Here is a 19,423-nt window from a genome sequence, read left to right on the forward strand (position 1 = left end):
GCCCCGGCGGGCGGAGCGGAGCGGGCGCGCTCCGGAAGAGGGAAGGAGCGGGGCGGCGGTGGCAGCGGTATCGGCAGCGGCATCAGCATGGCAGCGCCGAGCTCCGCCGAGGATGTCGCGCTCCGCCGCGCGGCCGAGCAGTGGTTGCTCTGGGACAAGGTGAAGGGCGGCGGCGGTCAGTGGGGACGCGGCGGGGTCTCCCCCCTTATCGCGGGGGCTGCGGGTGCCGGGGCGGAAGGGGCCCTGGTCGCGCAGGGGTCGGGGAGGGTTAAGGTGGGAGCGCAGGCTTGTCAAGTCCCGGGTCTCGGCTTCTTAAGTCACGCAGGCACTTGTCGGGTCCTTTCCCGCTGCTCTCGAGCCCTCTGGCAAAGGGGGTGCTCTGCGCCCATCTCCCCACCCCACCATCTCCCTGTCCCTCCCTCCCGCCGCAGCGAGCGGGCGCGGCGGCGCTGGCGATGGTGGGGCTGCTGCTGCCGACCCCTCCTCACCCCCGGCCGGACCCTGCCTGTCCTATCGGCAGTATCGTAGCAGCCCCCTCTTTAATTTCGAAACCCATCCAGTTGGTCTGGCCGTACCGTCACCGCAGCAGGCTGTCGCCGAACGAGTTCCCTTCTTCCCAGGCCTGTATTGTTCCTAGCCCCTTCTCTTCTAGGGGCGGTCGATGGGCGTCAGGTGCTAAAGGAAGAATCCACCGCCGTGTTCTGCCTCTCGCTGTCAGAAACCTCCTGGTACTTCCCTGGGTTTTATGTTTCCAGAAGAAACAGTATTTCCTTGCTTCAGAAAAGCAAGGAAAGGCCAATCCACCCCTGCTTCCTGACAGCGTTGCCCAGTGCTTCGTGCCCTGCTCATAAAGTCTTTGATATCCCCCGGTTTCGTGGCTTCTCTCCCTTTCTCTGCTGTCGCTCAGGAGCACTCTGGCAGGTGTGACTTCCCTTCCTGTTCAGGTGCTTAAACATCTTAACGCTTATCTTCATGTCTTCAGCTTTGATCTGGACAGCGCTACACACAGGGGTAAAAATCTGTGTGTGTTTCTGTGTTCGGCTGTCTGAAGCACTGTCTTGCCATAGCCGTGCTCTGGAAATGCTTCTGTAGCTGCTGGCTGCTGCAGCTGATACAGGTCTGCACTCAGTGTAGGTGGCTGGGGGGTTTGTCTTGGGGTTTTTTTAACTTTTTTTTTTTTGTCCCTGCATGTGAAATTTGTTCATTTGTCATTTGAACCCCTTCGGTCAGTTCATCCCCTGGGACCCTTTTGGTTGCGCTGCTGACTGTACCGTCAGACAGTGCTCTCTAGGCTTTGTGCAGCCTATGTATTATTTTGATAAGGGGTCCTCTGCTTATTTTGAGGTTATTGAAGAAAACATAGAATAATTATTCTATCTTATATTTTAATATTATTTCTAGGTTTTAAAGGACATCATTAGACGTAACTCAGGTTTGCTGTGATTCTTCATTGAAGATCGTTGGGCTGGTTTAACTGATCAGTTAGCCAGCTCTGGTTTTATTAATGATAATGCAGTGCCAAAACTGCCCCTCATTCAGAAATGCTATCACACCAAATCAGTATATCACTTGCAATGACAAGTTTGCATGTCTGTCTTTTTTTTTTCCCAGTTTAACTGACTTTGAGAAAAGCCTAGTTTTAAAAGGGCCTCTTATTTCTGTAACTTCATTGACTAACGTTAGTTCCAGTCCTGTCTCCTCTTTAATCTCATTTTCAACTGGTTATTCTGATTATTTTCTAGAACCTTCTGGAAGTCTAATGCAGCGTCTCTTACAGTGTCTTTGATAGTTCTTGTTAACACTTGCATCTTTGAGTCAGCAGACACTGTCTGGTGTGCAATATCCATTGCTGATTGCTCAAAAACGTGAGGTATTTTCATTTCTCAGGGAGCTCTTCTTACATGTTTGTATTGAGTAACGAGATTCTGATATAACCCTTGTCCATTTACTCTGATATTAAAAAAAAGGGTTCTTTTTTGATGTGTAGAGCTAGGTTAATATTTAATGATGATAAGCTGCATGTTTCTTGCAAAATAATAGCTTGCAAGGGCAAGCCTGTATGTCTGGAGACAGTCCTACTGACTTACAGGAAGCTTTTACCTAGATGACAATTACTGAGCTCATTACCAGGCTATTTTCATCACTGTATTCATTACAGTAGCATCTTGTTTTTCATTCTTTCTATTGTCAATCATAAAATTATGGTAGGTAGCTCCTGGTTTTATTAAAAATAAAACCTCTTTAGTCAGTAGCTGTCCCTCTACTCTAAAACTTTGCAGGGACTCCTGCGCTGCCGATGCTTCTTTGGGGCCTTCCTGTAATGTGGATGAAGGTAAATGGCTCCAGTGTTGCCAGGTGATGTTTGAGCACATTGCAGTACTGAATACTGACTCGGTATTAAAACCCCAGAAGTGAGTATTCTCATAGTCACATCCAGCATTATCTGACTGTAGAAGTGTAACCTGAGAGATACAGTGAGGAAAGGAAAAAACAGCATTTCATCCTTCAGCCGCACATGGGTTCACCTTTAGTAGAGATGCTGGGATGACCTGGTTTTGGCTTTTCCTTCTGCCTTAAAAAGAAAATTAAAGTTTAGGTTTATTCCTTAGCCATAGACAATGGTATCATAACAGAATCGGAAGAGCCATCTGTATGATTTAAAAGAAAAAGGAAAAAAGATGGACTCTTAGGAGAGCAAAGCCATAAGCAGCTATAGCAGTAATTCTAGGGAAATCCTTCTGCTGTGTTAAACAGAGTGGGGCCTGGCTTTTACCATTGCTTTTTAGAGTGTGTGAGTGTGTTGGGAGGGAACCATCCAAAGAACTAAATTCACACAGAATTTCTCTAGTAATCACATGGCTGAGACTCAGGCAGCCACCTGGGAAAGTCCCGTCACTTAACCAGACCTGAAAAACTGGAGGATCCCTGTAGGTTTGCAGTAGGCACCAAAGCTGGGAGATACCTCTAACAAGGCAGGAGTCACCTGTGCACAAAGCTCGTGCGGGGCTGGGGGAACGCTGGTGACTGGGCACTGTACAAACATGATGCAAACGCTGGTGTTCAGGCCTGATGCTGCAGGTCAATTTTTAAGCAGCCTCAGCTCAGCATGGTTACCTGGCCTGTATTGTTAGGCAGTAGCATAGCATTGTATTTATTCTTGTAATTGTAGAAGAGAATTATGCTATAATCAGAGAGAGTTACGTTGAGCCTCCTGCAAGGAAGTGTCAGCTACAGTGTTCCTGGCCTCATAAACTGGTAATTCGTAAACTGGAAATGAGTGTTTCAGGGGCACCTAATTGCCTACTGCACCCAGGAAACCTGATTCTGTTTATTTTTTTTTTCTTTAATGAGTCCAGTTTGCTCATTAGCACCAAAGGCTCTTTAGCTCTTTGAGTGTTCGTTAAGGTACGGTGTTTTTCCTGCAGCAGCAGGTGCACAGATCAAAGGTTAGGGCATCCAGCAGACTCTGCTCTGGGTTTGGTTCCCACTTTTGCATGCAGGCTCGCTCAGGGGCCTGCCACTGGCCATATTCTGCAGCAGTTTCTGGAGCTGCAGAAAATGCTTTTTTTTTAAATTTTTTTTTTATCTTTGCCAAGGAAGATGTGCTTTCCCTTGCTGTAAGCTCATCCAACAAACAGTGAAGCCTGAGACTTTTATGGGGTCGTTTGGTTGCTCAGAAATCACAGCCTATGCCTGTATGGAAACGGTCATCTCTGTCCTGCAGTGTGAAGTGTGTGCAACCATGCGGTGACTAACCCGTGGGGCATGCCGCCTCTCCACATAGCCCCGTTGCTAAGTGCCTGGAGTGTGCCACCTGTCCTCTCGCCTCATCGGTCTTCCAGACATCAAATATTAAGCTTCATAAAGCCCGTGTTACCAGGATGGAGATGGTGGGGCACACAGGTCTTAGCTAGTTCTGACGCTTGGAGACAGACAGAGCTGATAAGAGTAGAGAGTCAATATAAGTAATAGGCTGAGAAAGTGGGACTTGCAGCCTCTCACTGTCGGCACACAGTCCAGCCTGGCCTTTGCATCACCACTCTGCCCAGTCATTCCATTTAAGAATGAGCTGTAGTTGCTAAGCTTTCATCCCAGGGGTCGTGCTTTACCTGCAAATTGTCATCTTTATCTTCTGACCACTGTTCTTAGTTTAGCTGCTGCCTCTGGTGTTACCCAGTCTTGGAAAAAGGTTAGGATTTTTTTTCTTTTTCAACTCTACTTACAGCACTATTGAAGTAACAAATATCTCTTAATCATCAGCTTAGCTTACTTGTTTAGAGCCCTTCTCATGATAAAAGAAATTCTCTGAACTGTAAAAAGTGAGTTTGTTTATTTCTGCTTTTAAAAGAAGCAAACATTAAAAAAGACTTCTTAGGAATATTTTCACTTCCCCAAATGTGATACATACACTGCTGTCAAGGCAGCATTTTCATTTAAGGAGATAAATCTAAAGTGAGTAGTACTTGAGATTGTACAGACATAAAATTAGGAAGAGGTAGCAGCAGTTCTGGTGTTCTTAAAGCAGCGTGTGATGTTCTGACACTGAAATAACCCAGTATAGAGACTGGGAGAGTCAGTTCAGAGAAGAAGCTTAAGGGTATTAAAAACAAACAAACAAAGCCCACAATTTTTTCTAGAATATCTGCATTTTGTGTCTGCAGAATCCAAAAACTTCTGCAATAGTGAAGCAACTGGTTGCTGAAGGGAATGCAGGAGAGCTGCAGAAGTACTTTGGCTCGCGGATGGAGTTTGGCACGGCGGGGCTGCGAGCTGCCATGGGAGCAGGCATTGCCCACATGAATGACTTGACTATTATCCAGACAACCCAGGTACTGTGCTCCGCGGTTTATCTCACTTAACTGCCTGTATATATGAACAAAGAGCCTCATTTATGGCAAGCAAACGGGTATTATGGAAGTACAAGGTGTTTACTATTCCTTCAGTTTTTAGAAGCCATTTAGATGATTATTAGCTGAGTGCTTATCTCTGAAAACAAGCTGAGAGAAGCTATTAAGCCACTAAAGTAAATAATTTTCCATATCTGATTTGCAACTGAATGTATACAGAGCTACAGTTAAGCTCAAGTGGATCAGTCCTTTTGTAACAACTACAAAAAACCCCAAGAGCAACCAGCATGTGGAGAAACTTTGTGAATGTTGGACATAAATTCATGGAAATGTAGCAAAGGTACGTACATGGATGTATGTTATAAAGTAGATGTACTTGGGTAGGGCCTAAAAAACCCAAGAGCTTCACTTACTGCAGCCTGGAGTGGTGACGTACCCTGTCCTAAACAGGTGTCATTTTTAAGGGTGAGATTCAGATAAAGAACTGAGAGATTTTGCTTCAAAAACCTGAAATATTGAGCAATTGTTATCTTCCTCATCCGAAACCTAACACAGCTAAATCATTTCTCAAAACTGCAGTTCAGCCTAATCCTGATAAATGTTTCTTTTTGGAGTTGTTTTGATTTTAGGAAAAGTACTTAAGTGCTGTCCAGCTTCATTGTGTTGATTTGAAGGCTTCTGGTATTTCCTGGTCTTCATCTGTCCCAGACAAACTGAGTCCCAGTCCAGTTCTGTGAGATGCTCAGTTTTCTAAGACATCACCATCTTATCAATCACCTTAAGGAATGATAAACATTAAGATTGGATTAACAAGGCGGGTTTGTTGTTGTCCTCAGGGATTTTGCAGATACCTTGAGAAGAATTTCAGTGACCTGAAAAAGAGAGGAGTCGTGATTGGTTTTGATGCTCGTGCCCATCCTCCCAGCGGAGGTAGTAGCAAAAGGTACTTTTAGGTTGTAAGTAATTTGTAGGCATCTTGTCTGATCCATTATGGTTTTATATTTGCTTCAACAAAGTTTTCTCTTTCTGGAGAGGGAATTAAGGTGAGGGATTTATAGCATTTTTATGTTCTGGCAATGCCAAAGCAGTTCTTAAAGTTGCACCTTGCCTGTTGGGAATAGTGGTATTTAAATTGGATCTGTGTAATCATTTGGGGTTTATTGATGTGGGTTTTTGTTTGGTTTTCCTTTTAAATTGGAGTTGGGGGAGGTGAGGAAGCTGTGAATTCTAGGAAACTAATTGGTGAGGAGATGAATGTATTTCCTCAGCATCTTTTCTTCCTGTTTAGATTTGCGAGACTTGCTGCTAATACCTTCATCAGTCAAGGGGTTCCAGTTTATCTGTTCTCTGATATAACACCAACTCCTTTTGTGGTAGGTTCCTCTGCTGCATCTTTTTATATACACAGAAATTCTGTCAGGTATCTCACATTACTTACACTAAAGAAAACTCTTCACTTTTTTAAGCTCTGCCTGCGTTAGTCTTAAGCTTATTTAGCTGCATTTAGTTTGCAACATCCACAGCAAGAGAAGGAGGCAGCTCAGTGGAGTGTCAGTGCCAGTGGGATGTGTTCCTGTTCACTCCTGCTTTGGGGCAGGTTTCTTGTAGAAGACATCTCATCGGTTCTAGATTGCTGCAGAGTCTGAAATCTGAAACACACACACACGTCTAGTGTTGTGAGGTTTGGTTGGTTGGTTTGTTGGGGGGGGGTTGTGTTGGATTTGGGGTTTTTTTTCTTCTTTTTAGGGCATTAAATCCGAAGTAGCTTTTTTAAATCGCAGGCAGTTGAGGGTGGCGATGTTGTGCCGGGAGGGCTGTGAATGTCCCTGCATTTTCACCGTCGGATCAGTAGGTGTCAGCGCTCCAGAGCAGTAAAGCGAGGAATCCTCTCCCTGCCTCTGCACTAGAAGCAGAAGTTTCTCGATACCAGCCGCTCCAGCGAGTGCTGCAAGCTCAGCACAGCGGGATGAAGACTTTGGCTGTAGCATTCTTGTACTGATCCAAATTCTGGTGGATTCAGGGTCAATTTCTTCATAGTGGAGCTGAAAGTGGTGTTGCAAGAACTGCAGTTGATTGCATTCTCTATTAAATAAAGAGCCAGGAGTGCACTCGAGCTGGACCTGTAGTCACAAGTAACACTTTACTTTCTAGTCGCTCCGTCTGTTTTGGCCTAGTTTCTAAGAGCTCTCTCCAAAACAATTCCCTTCCAAACCACGATGGAGTAGTTGTTCCATAGGCTGCACTCAGAAGATAGTATGGATGAGACTGCTCCAGTTGTAATTCCCTACCCTATGCAGACTTCTGTCATTACCCCAACAGACTTGGCACCCTTAAAGACCTCAGGTATCTCAAGTCACTCTGCAGTAGGCAACACGTGCATTTGGTTTCCTTCTATAAAAACACAACTCTAGAGATACACAAAATGTCCCAAACAACACCAAGAGCATATAAATGGGAAAGTGAGCAAGAAAAAGCAAGGGCTAACCTTGTGCTGGGAGGTCTAGTGGAGCCAGTACTAGTTAGCTTATGCTTTAGCCAGTCAGTAGGGATCACATCCTAGCTTTCTTTTTGTTCAGCAATGTGGAAGTACTGCACCTGCATGGGAATAAATAGTGTGTTTTGCACATTCTGAGTCAGGTAACTCTCTCTTGTTACAGCCGTACACAGTAACTCACCTGAAGCTTTGTGCTGGAATTATGGTTACAGCTTCCCATAATCCAAAACAAGACAACGGTTACAAGGTATTCCTCTACAATTCATTTGATTTATGTTTTCCAACATTTTCTCCATGTACAGACCCTAATACTGTTATGTATATGTCCTAGTGTGATATAGACCAAAGTAATTGATTGTGTGATCTCTATTAGATGCATGTATTTAAAGCTAGTAGCATGTTATACTGCTAACATAATTAAAATCTTAGCTCTAAAAAGCAGGAAGATAAGTAAAAACATTGCATATTTTGGAACACTTTAAATATTAATTTATCTATTTTTAAAAGTATTAATCGTTTCTCCAATTCATGATTTAAAAAGATCTCTGTAATTTTACAAACCCAGAGAATTATAAATATGTGAAGCTTAATGAGTTGCTTGCACAAAATATTTTTAATAAATTCCATTAATTTCTTGTAGTGTATTTTTCTAAGTGATGTAGTTATCAGTGTGACTTTCTTCCATGACAGAAATCTGCTTTCCACTGAAATAACCATGGCTGAGCTGCCTGTCTGCCAGTCATCCCATAGTTGGACTAGTTATAAATGGGCTGCTTCCAAAGTACAAAAATGGAAGCTGGGACATCTTTTTTGTCATCTTAGAGAAAGACAAAAAAGCACTAGCAGGGATGGTTTCTTGCTGTCTCTTCCTCCAGAACTTCATGTCTCTTTAAAATGGCTTTTTAAAAAACTATTTAATGTATTCATCCTGATAAGCTTGTTTTATCAATAATTTAAATCAACATTTTTTTTCTTGATGTTTTGGTATTTGGGCTGCATGTGCACATGGCCCAGGTGCTGTTACATGTCTTTCCTTGTGGTCTGTAAACCATCAGTAGAAGGAAGTACACAAACAACTGTCAGAAAGCAAAACATAGTAAGTACATCTCTTCCTGGGTGTCTAGAGTCAACAAAAGAAGACTACAAGTAATGTACATCTTAAAACTTAGTTGAATTTGTGCTTGCTGTTGTGACAGCACTGCTGCTGTAGGCAGCTGCAAAGTTTTTATGTTTCCCTCCCCCCTCTTTTTTTTGTGTGTTATATGTATTTCACTTTTGCACAGTTTTTTCCTCTTAAGAATTTTTCTATATTTAATGATTATACCCAAAAATCCAGAAGAAAGTACATGAAACAGCATGGACAAGTTATCAATCCCAAGTTTGTCAGGCTGATATTTGAATTTTCTCAATAAATGAGCTGGATCTTGTTTTGTGTTTCATTATGGATTTTGGTATTTTCTGATAAACAACTTTTTTATAGAACAAAAATGGGATGTGAGAATATGAACACTGAGAATATGAACAGGGGAATACTCTGGGTGTACTGAAGCCTAATTTACTGTAATACACTACTGAGTGTAGTGCACTTTAGCCTATGAAAAAAAAAATAGCAAAGCTATCCTACAATATTAATGACCAAATCCTCACCCTATTTATTATTTAGGTTTACTGGGAAAATGGTGCTCAGATCATTTCCCCTCATGACAAAGGAATTTCTCAAGCTATTGAGGAGAACCAAGAGCCGTGGCCTCAGGCTTGGGATGACAAACTGATTGACAGCAGCCTGCTACTTCATGATCCATATGCCACGGTCAATAAGGAGTATTTCCAAGACATACAGAAACAGTGCTTTCACAGGTAACTGCTGTTAACACTGTTGAGAATAAGGGATTTTCCATCTAGTGCGTCAGTGGGGGGAGTTTAAACTGATGGGAATCGGGGCGGCTGTGATCCTGCCATGACCCAGTTCTCTCTGTGCCTTCTTGTCATCTTTTGTGGTAGCACTGGCAGCTGTGTGGTGACGTAGTAAGTCAGTTCATAAAGCTGGTCTGGCAGAAGTCTGACCCAGCAAAGGGAGCGATTAGGTTCTGCTTATATCGTTTCCCTGTATTCCTATGACTGTGCATCAACTGAATGCCACAGCAAGACTGGGGTTCTGCTGTGCAGCTGGGGGAGAGCTGATACTGGTGCTCCAGTGGGTTGAAATGGGTCTCTAAGGCAAAAGGTGTACCCGGCTGTTAAGCCCATTCTGGAAGGAGGTCTTGCTTTGTTGTTCTAGCCCTGTGTGTGCTCCTGGTGGCCTTGGGCACCTTGCAGGAGCCTGTTCCTGCCACCTACTCTGTAAAAACTACTGAACAAAATCAAGTGGATGTTACTCTTTATGATTTACCTGTAGAATTGGTTTATGAATTACAAGAGCAGGAACCTGTTACATCTGCTTATTTACAATTTAAACTATAAGTAACTACGTCTTACTCACTGAAAAAACAGAATTACTAGAAAGGGGGGGGGCTACATGTGAAATTAGTTAGATGTCTCCTTAGGAGCTTGCAGGCTTGTAGGTATGTCCTACACTTTCAGTAACATACTTCATAAAAATGAGTGCATGCTGCTGCCAGTTCACTGTGTTTGCAGTCTTTGGAGCTGGTTTAAATGCCAGAGTTGGGGACGAAGAGTATCATTAGTCAGTGGTATTTGTTTTCTGCTTGCCTCCTTTGGGGTGCATAGAGTGTAACAGCTCTCTTACTCCAGTTCTTTGCATATACTAGGACATAAGATATCAAGCGTGGCTCTTATTACTGAAAAACAAGGCTAAGCCAATTTTCAAGTCATTACCTTTAAAAGCTGACCACCTTCAATACATGATTTTAACAGTAGTTTTGAATACTGAGTCCTGTCTGTTTCTGAATGCTTTCAGTTTTGTGCAGAATACTCTACTATACTTGATTTTACTGTTAATGTATTTTATTTCAGGAATATAAACAAGGAAACAAGCCTTAAGTTTGTTCATACCTCTGTGCATGGCGTAGGTCATAAATTTGTGCAGTTGGCCTTCAAGGCATTTGACCTTAGCCCTCCTTTTGCCGTTCCGGAGCAGAAGGATCCTGATCCAGAATTTCCCACAGTGAAGTATCCAAATCCTGAAGAAGGAAAAGGTGTTCTGGTAAATATATATATATATTTAATACTTGCAGTGTCTTTCTTTCTGTGTTTCTGCCAGTAGTTGTGGCTGTAAATATTGTTTGTAGGTCTATTTTGCTTCTGTTTTCATTTAATGAAGGGTTAGCTGGTACCTGTTCACTGAAATTTTTAAGTCTCTTCAAACCAGTCAGGGAATAATTAGTTATAACTTTAAACTACTTTGTTCTGCACTCTTAACAAAATGAGTAGCAACTGCACATAGAACAAAGTGACAACTGTTCCTTTTACAATAATGAAGAAAATATCTTCGCAGTTGGTTTTGGAAAGTTGCTACAATTTATGTCTGAAATAGGACTAAACTGTTCTGATACGACACTGGGGGAGGCAGGGGAAGTCATGACACGTAGTTAGAACTTCTGCAAGTATGTCTGCAGCAAAGTGTAACACACTTATTGAAGAATACTGATGAATTGAAGTAGGTTTGGACTCAGGCTGCATAATAATGTTGGTGAAGTTCAATATCCTGTGCTCTGCTGCTGACAGGCTTGAAGTTGTTTGTTTTAAATAAATTGGGAAAATTATTTAAAACCTATAAAGAAAGTGAAAATACTATTTGGCAGTATTAACACTCATCTGGTCGTGCTTACCACTTTTCCAGACGTTGTCTTTTGCTTTGGCTGAAAAAGATGGGGCAAAAATCATTTTAGCAAATGATCCTGATGCTGATCGACTTGCAGTGGCAGAGAAACAAGAGAGGTATGGTAATAAAGCAGTGCAATTCAGTTACATTTGTCACTTAAAGGCTAGGATCATGTGGGGTAATCTTGCAGCCATGGCTGTGGAGGAAGACAGAGTAGTCACAGTAGTTGTTTTTGGGCTGAAAAAAGTAGAAATGTGAGAGGACTGCATGAGGCAGACTGCCATGGGGGCAGTAAATGAAATGGTTAATATTAGACACTGTACAGAATCCTGAATAAATACTGGACACTTGCTGCACCTGAGGTGTGCAGGGAAGCACATGAGTTGCTGTGATTTTGCTCCACCTTTTTAAACATGGTTTTCAGTTAGAAGTTTTTCACAGGAGACTGACAAACATTCTTTCAAACTGTGTATATTAAGCAGTAACTTGAACATTGAAGAGAACCTTTGTAGTTCCCTGGTGATCTCAGGAATAGGGAACACCCCCATTCTTTACTATGAGTTCCTTCTTTCTCAAATACTGTTAGACCAGACGTTTTACTAATCGTTAAGATGATTTGGGCCTCTCTCACTCAGGTCCCCACTTCTACACGTTACGTACCCGTGTTTCACCTGAAGCTTTGTCTGTGTTTAGTACATCCCAGTGCAGTCACTTGTACTATCTCCTTTAAGGACTGGCTATACCTGCATTATTTACCTATGTATATCCTGTCAGAGAACAGGATCACAGAAGGTAAACTTGCTCAAGCAGGGGCTTCTCCTAAATTCTTCATTTTCATATGTGTAACCTATATTTCTGACCCAATATTGCCATACCCTTATTTCATGCCCTTGATATCCTACCTTCTGCAAGTGTTTGCATTTCTGTATTGTTACATTTGATGAACAAAAGTCAGCTGAAGTACAGCACTCAGTATCACATCTACATGTAGTGGTGCTTCTCTTTTATCTACCCTGATAAAGCAGAAACTAATCTGAGCAGTTAGAATCCACAGATCTTCAATAAACGTAAAATTCAAGGCTTTCACCTTGGAGAGGAGCAGAAAGAATGAATTAATTCCTTGTGCTTGAGAGCCAGAAGAGGGATATAAAATCATGGCAGCAGCCCTTGGTACCCGGGGGATGAGATGGAAACCTGCTAGGTGTCCTCTGTGATTGTGTGTGATGCGAGTATTTGAATGTGAATCCCAGTAAAAGGAGACAGCACAAATACCCCTTTTGCTTACCAGATAATCTCTTTTGTGCTTGTAGCAGCTTCAAAGGTGGCAGTGGGTATTTTGGGTTGTTTTTAACTTGCTATCCTCACAGCATGAACCAAGGAGGCTTCTCTGCCTTTAGAAGAAGGATGGGTTAATTGGCAGTCTCTGCTGTATCTTTGGCAGTGTTAGCTGCAATATTTTAATGGGTTTGGCCTGTGCCAGTTCTGCATTGAGGAATCAGCATGAAAAGCATCACTTTGTGCTGGTTATGATGGGTTTAAACAAGAATGCACTCATGGGTTTTTGTCAAAAAACCTAATAGCTATCAGAGACTTTGGGGGGAGGGAGGGTGTAGTTTATTATATTTATCACCACTGAGAGCATGATGCTCTCATTCTGCTACCTCTTTGCTAATTGTTTAGCCAGTCATAGTTGTCTCCTAACTTTCGGTCCTCTTTCCTCCTCTCAGACTCTGCTGTAGCTGTTCACACACTAATCAAGCATTAATATAGGCTTCTACAGTATCTGTACTCTTCTTTGACAGAAACTCCTGCTAGAGCACACTCTCTCAGCGCTCTTACACTAAGTTGTCGCTGTGCATTGCTCTGTGCCTGTTGGCATCAGTAAATGCAGGAGACTGAGTCTGCTTCTCTTTCACAACAGGTACTGTTTGTGTAGGTCTCGACTTCTGTCAGTTTGGCAGTGTCTTTGTCTCCTTTTGTGACTGGGAAGTTTGGGGCAATTTTGACCTATCTTTCCCTTTTTCTTTAATTTTTTCTTGTTCTAGCAACACATCAGTGTTGATCTTTTCTTACCTGTTCAAGATGTTTTCAGATCTTCCTCAATGACCATCTGGTGTATTTGTATTTGTGATTAAATAAAAGGTATTTGTCACTGAGTCAACTAAGAATCACTTGAGAATTGCATTTTCGTGTCTGTGCTTGTCTTAATTGTTGATTATTCAATCGCTGATTGAATAATTTATTTGCTGAACATTTTTGGTTTATTTAAAATATGCTGGAAATATCACTGTTTCATCTTTGGATAAACTCAAAAGCTGGTACATATGATGTAGGAGGAAGGTAACCACTTCACAGTTCCTTGGGGGAGGATTTTTGTTTTATTCTTAATGAAATAATGATAGCTTGCTACTGTTTCTTGTAACTCAGCGGCAGTGGTTTTATTTGCTAGTATTTGTATATATAAGAATCAAGGGATTATTCTTTGTTTCCAGTATTATACTTTGAATTCATATACTTTCTCCCCTCCCCCATCCAGCGGTGAATGGAAAGTGTTCTCTGGAAATGAGCTGGGAGCTCTTTTAGGCTGGTGGATCTTTACTTGCTGGAAAAATCACAACAGCGATGCTTGTGCCGTTAAAGATGTCTACATGTTATCCAGTACTGTGTCTTCCAAAATCCTGAGAGCAATTGCACTCAAGGAAGGTTTTCACTTTGAGGTAAGCTGTTACATGTTTTTCCACGTTCTTTGATTTGCTTACCTACACAGCGTTGTAGCTTTGTGAAGCATCACTTTTACTTTTCACAGAATCACAGAATGTTAGGGGTTGGAAGGGACCTTGAAAGATCATCTAGTCCAACCCCCACACCAGACAAGCATCATCTAGATTAGGTCACACAAAAACATGTCCAGGTGGTTTTTAATGCCTTTTTTCTTCCTTGCTGCTGTAGGAAACGCTGACAGGTTTCAAGTGGATGGGCAACCGTGCCAAACAGCTCATGGACCAGGGAAAAGCTGTTCTTTTTGCATTTGAGGAGGCTATAGGTAAAATCCAGAATGTTATGTTCTAGTATCCTGTACAATAGTGGAAGTAAGACTATGGCAAAAAATGGCAATGTAAAGGTGCCCTAAACACACTGGGTGTATTTCCACTTAGTAACCTATACCAGCCATTAGGATGGCTATTACTAGTTTTAATCCTTTGTATCCCTGCTTAGCACAGTCATCTCAAGCATGGCTGTGTAGGCTTGGACTGTAAGTTGTGCACAAGCTATTAAAAAAACCCCACATTATTCAAACTTCAAGTTGAGTGTGCTTAGGTGACAGTTTTATAAGTCTAAATGTGAATAAGATAAAGTAAAAACTCCCCCAGACTACACTTGCAAACTGGAAAGCCATGATTAAAAGCTATGAGTTTGTGAGGAGGAAATTGTAAATCTATAATGGTATTTCTTGAGTATCTCAGAACCTGAAAACCAGAGAAAATGTGACTAATTTCATGGATGATTATCAGTGTTACCACATGCTGCCATGTAAGGGTAATCACATTTGAGACAAAGTGCTACAATTGCATTGTTCTTGCAGTGTGGCATTTCTCTTTAATGAGAGCTCCAAAACTACTCAGGAGCATCTGGCTCTGATAGGATACAAATCTCTCTCTATCTTGAAATTTCATTAAATACCTTCCTTGTCAAAATTAACACTGATTAGAAGACAGGTTTTTTTTTTTTTTCCCATTTTTAGTTTAACTCTTAAAACGTCTGTACTATGGTCATGTGCATTGCTCGTTTAAAAAACGTTGGTTTGATTACCCGCCACTGCTTTATCTTATTTCCTCATAAAAATATCTCAAATGTGTATGAATTTTCTTTGTTTAGGGTATATGTGCTGTCCTGCTGTTCTGGACAAAGATGGTGTCAGCGCTGCTGTTATAACTGCAGAGATGGCTAGCTTTTTGGCAACCAGGAATCTGTCATTGTCTCAGCAGCTGAAGGCTGTCTATGATGAGTGAGTTTGATTTTAATTGTTTAATTCTTGTATTTTCTCCATTCTACCTACCATGGTTAACAGGAACTCAATAACAACCTATGGTATATGAAGAAATAAAAATTTGGTTATTGTACTATTAACACAAATCTTTAATAGTAGTCTTCTAGGAAGCGCTCCTGCCTCATGGGCGTGAATATGTGTGACTTCATTTTGTGGTGTTTTAAGGTATTTTAAAAATAATATTACCTTAATAATTCCCTATTAGCTAATGAGATTTTTGCTTGTCTGAAAGGTTTCTCCCTTTTTGGAAGTTCTGCCCTTCAGTCCTTTTACAGGAGACTGGCCTGATTTTTGGCCAGCAGTATTGCTGTGTTGTAGAGATCGTAGTGCCTCTTGCTGTTTAAATGTGCCAGATGCACAAAAATGCTGATGGCAGGATGGGTCTAAGTAGCTCTGGCATGTTTATGCTACTCATAGAAGCCAGATTGCTTCTGTCCCACTTGCAGGGCTACTTGTGATTAAATTAATTCTAGTTGGCTCTAAAGTTAGGCTTTTTATTATATTATTCTGTCTTCTTTTGATAGATAGTACGCGTTGGTTGTTTTTTCAGCTCCCCAATACTGAGATTTGAGCTGATTATGCAGAAGTACTGTTGAGGCCATTTAAAAGTTGTAAGGGGTTTAACTGATGCTACAGTTGGGTGACTGTGAGTATAGATTCTTGCTTTATAGCAGGTTATGTAATGTGTATGGTGTCCAACTCTAAGAAGAACATTGCTTCTTCAATTAATTAATGTTGTGTCTTCACAGATACGGCTTCCATATAACCAAAGCTTCGTATTTCATCTGCCACGATCCTAAAGTTATTGAACAGCTTTTTGACAACCTTAGAAATTTTGATGGAAAAAACACATACCCAAAATCTTGTGGTAGATTTGAAGTTTCAGGAATAAGGGATCTAACTACTGGATATGACAGCAGCCAGCCAGATAAAAAGGCTGTAAGTGTATTTTTAAAAGTACATGTAAATCATCAAAGTATGTATATACACACATACAAAAAAATTGACAGAGAAATACTCCAAACATTATGTTACATCCTGAGTCTTAAAATAAGTTACACTGGGTATGATTGTTTTGCCTTGGTGGGAGGAAGTGAAGGCTGGGAGATGGGGGAGGGTTGGGGTTTTTTGTTTGGTTTTGTGGTGTTTTTTCTCTCCAAGATGACAGTCTGTAAAGGGAAGTAGGAGGATGTCTCTGTTTTGCTACAGAAATCTTGCATTATCTTGTTGTAAGTGTAAATTGAACTGTCTGCTGAGATGTGACTTTGGGTTCTTTAGTTTTCCACAATCCATGTTTCGTCTCTTCCTGGTAAATACCATCACGAAGCATTTCTGTTGGCAGTAAAAACACTGACCAGCCTGGAAGTGAGCCACCTAGCCATAATGTATTGCTTCTACATTCTAGGTTGCAGGTAAGGCTGCCATTTGTCTGTTGTGGTCTCAAGACCACAACGATGAAGAAAACAGAACAAAGCTTAATTTTAACTGATCCTTTAGTGACATTATACGACACTAGGTCGTAAGTCTTGTATTGAGTTCATTATATATAGTAATTTTCCAAGTTTCTAAAACTTAATTCTTACTATTTCTAGATACTTCCCACCAGTAAAAGTAGCCAAATGATAACGTTCACTTTTGCTAATGGAGGAGTGGCCACAATGAGAACCAGTGGGACAGAACCAAAGATCAAATACTATTCTGAACTTTGTGCACCTCCAGGAAACAGGTATTGTCACTCACATGTAAATTCTGTGCAATAAGGGCTGTGTGGATCTTCGGTATTGTTTTGGTGGGGAAAGAAAGGGCTCTCCATGACCAAACAGTATTACTACAGCCATCATTTTGGCAAAATTATTTGCATAAGCTTCAATGCTGCAAAATTTGTTAATGTGTTCTTGTTGTTACTGAAGTTCCTTTGCACTTGGTTTCACATGCAGTAAAAACAGTATCAAGAAAAACATTCTGCCTGAAATGGTAGTGGATGTATTCACATGCTTTTTGTATACATAGTTCCTTTAACCTTATATAACTGTATTAAAAAGGTTTAAAATATATTAGAACACGTCAAAGTTTATTAATTATATCCTTGACTGATAGCCTTGGAAATTATATAGTCTTAAAGATAAACAATTATCAACAAAAAGAATGCTTTCTTGCAGATGAAAATTCATCTGAAAATACTATTAAAAGTATAAAAGTTGTACATTCTTTTAGTCAAAATAGAACATGTTTGTCCAAAATAATGCAACAGACTTAAAAATTCCTCAAACTGAAAATGTGCTTTTTAGCTTCTCCACTGTGACATTGTTTTCTGTATTTGTGTGGATTTTGTTTCTTAGTGATGTTGAACAGCTGAAGAAGGAACTAGATGAATTGGTCAGCGCTCTTGAAAAACACTTCTTTCAACCAGAAAAAAATAACCTTCAACGAAAGACTGAGTAAAAGAGCAAGATTACTACTTTTATCGGTTTTGGAAGTGCATTATTTAAGAAATAAGGAATTTTAGGACCAAACATCTAAGAACTCAGACGAAAAAGACTTCTGCTTTTATTAAGAGTTATTCTGGGTATTCTTGGATCTAGTGTCTGTCTTTAGAAGGACCAAAAAACCCCAGTCAGTTGAACTAAAAGCTTTATGAACTAAAAGTTGACTGCAAATGTGTTACAAACCTTGTTTTAATTAAATATTATAAATAATATCCTGTTTTGTGGGGATTTTTATTTGTTTTGTGCATGTGTAATCTGGTAAAACTATGCAACTTGATCTAGGTTTAGATTTGCAAAGCAAGTCTTTCTGTTAACCAGAAGTACTGAAAGCCTGTGGTGAGACTTTAGCAAACTTCGTCCAAATGTTTCAGAAATAGTAATCTTTCTTGGGCATTTCGCCCAAATAAGCAAGCAAGTCACAGTGAATTAGCCAGAGAGCTATATGCTGTGGCACTATACATTATATTCCAGGTTTGAGATACTAAGTGTACTAATCTGCCTTTTAAGAACACATTAATATATGTATACACAGCAGCTTTCTGTTGCCTTGTTGAGCTACGTGCAGTTAAGTTCAGTGCATACCCCAGAGCCTGTCATACTTTATGCTACCATGAGTTGATGCATAACTCCCTGTCTTAATTTAGAGCAGAAGTTTCTGAGGATTCTGTGAAAAGTTTTAATGTGGCAAGAGCTGAAAAGAGAAATTAAGCAGGAACTTTACTCACTGCTTCTTAACCCTGCTGTTGCAAAGGTTCCTCTCTTCTTTCTATGGCCCTCAGCACAGGAGGTCCTGCTTTCCTTCATAAATGAAGAGGAAGCCGGGAGATGTGAAGAGAAGGTAAGGGGGAAGATCAAACTGAGATAGCATGCAGAGATAGTGTACTCAAGAAGGGGAACAATGCTGAAATAGCTCCCATGTGTTATTCTCTCATTTACACATGGATTAAAAGAAAAGGCAGATGAGAAGCAGAACCTAAGACTGGGACACCAAATTTTCCTAACTTATACCTCTTTTTTTTTTTTTTTTTTCCTCTACCATTCCTGGTGGATGTTCCCTTGAAGGAGCACTGTCTTTTGGGTGTGTAGGTTAATGGTTGGTGCAGGTGTCACAGTGAACTGCACCATCAGTTCTGGCAGAATAGGTAAAAGGGTAACACTTGCGGGGCAAATGGAATCTGGTTTGTTAACTGTAAATTATGACTTAATGTATAATCATACCTAGAGCTGCATACTTTTTTAAAATGCAAACATTTAAAGTTTTATTGTCCTCCCAGAAGTCAAGTTCTTTATCCTTTTTATATTCAATACAACTTGAAGATTGTACCAGTAGTGCAGCTGGGTACAGGGAAGGAACAGCTTGGAAAACTGAAGAAATCTCTCAGCATCATGATGAGAGGGATGCATGTGCCATTCGTGTTCAGCTATGATTTGTTTTGCCCTCCATGCAGATGTGACTTGGTTTGTTTTTTTTCAAGTACTAGCACTTTTGATCTGGTGGCACTGAGCTTTCTAGTTTCTGAGTAGTCATATACACTACTGAACATCCGTGCTAGACTCTAGCCTGATGTCAGGTTGGGGGCAGGAAGGGGAGACACAGGCACAAGGTGCCCAGAACAGAGTAAGGGGCTTTATTTCAAGGTACTGGCTGAATTTCACTCTTGGTAGAGATGAACATGTTGCTCATGACTTAACCACAGGCCACCCTTGCAAAACGTGGCTTCCTGTGCTGCATTGCAGGCTGAGCTTCAAAACAAATGGCCTTTCACA

The 19,423-nt window shown here is 41.0% G+C and overlaps 1 protein-coding gene across 1 annotated transcript; it reads left to right on the top strand.

Moving 5' to 3' along the window:
• Positions 1-455: 455 nt before the first annotated feature.
• PGM2 (phosphoglucomutase 2) lies at positions 456-17,862 on the top strand (the record flags this gene model as incomplete). The annotated part of the gene is made up of 14 exons (XM_084266757.1): positions 456-728; positions 4,662-4,829; positions 5,684-5,790; positions 6,136-6,220; positions 7,505-7,588; positions 9,005-9,198; positions 10,315-10,504; positions 11,141-11,238; positions 13,659-13,839; positions 14,072-14,165; positions 14,999-15,128; positions 15,920-16,109; positions 16,763-16,896; positions 17,510-17,862. 14 exons carry the CDS (start codon positions 456-458, stop codon positions 17,610-17,612), a joined length of 2,031 nt encoding a protein of 676 aa, XP_084122883.1. The 3' UTR covers positions 17,613-17,862.
• Positions 17,863-19,423: the final 1,561 nt, after the last annotated feature.

Source organism: Gallinula chloropus (genome assembly GCF_964237585.1).
Source record: "Gallinula chloropus genome assembly, chromosome: 7".
Lineage (NCBI taxonomy): Eukaryota > Metazoa > Chordata > Aves > Gruiformes > Rallidae > Gallinula > Gallinula chloropus.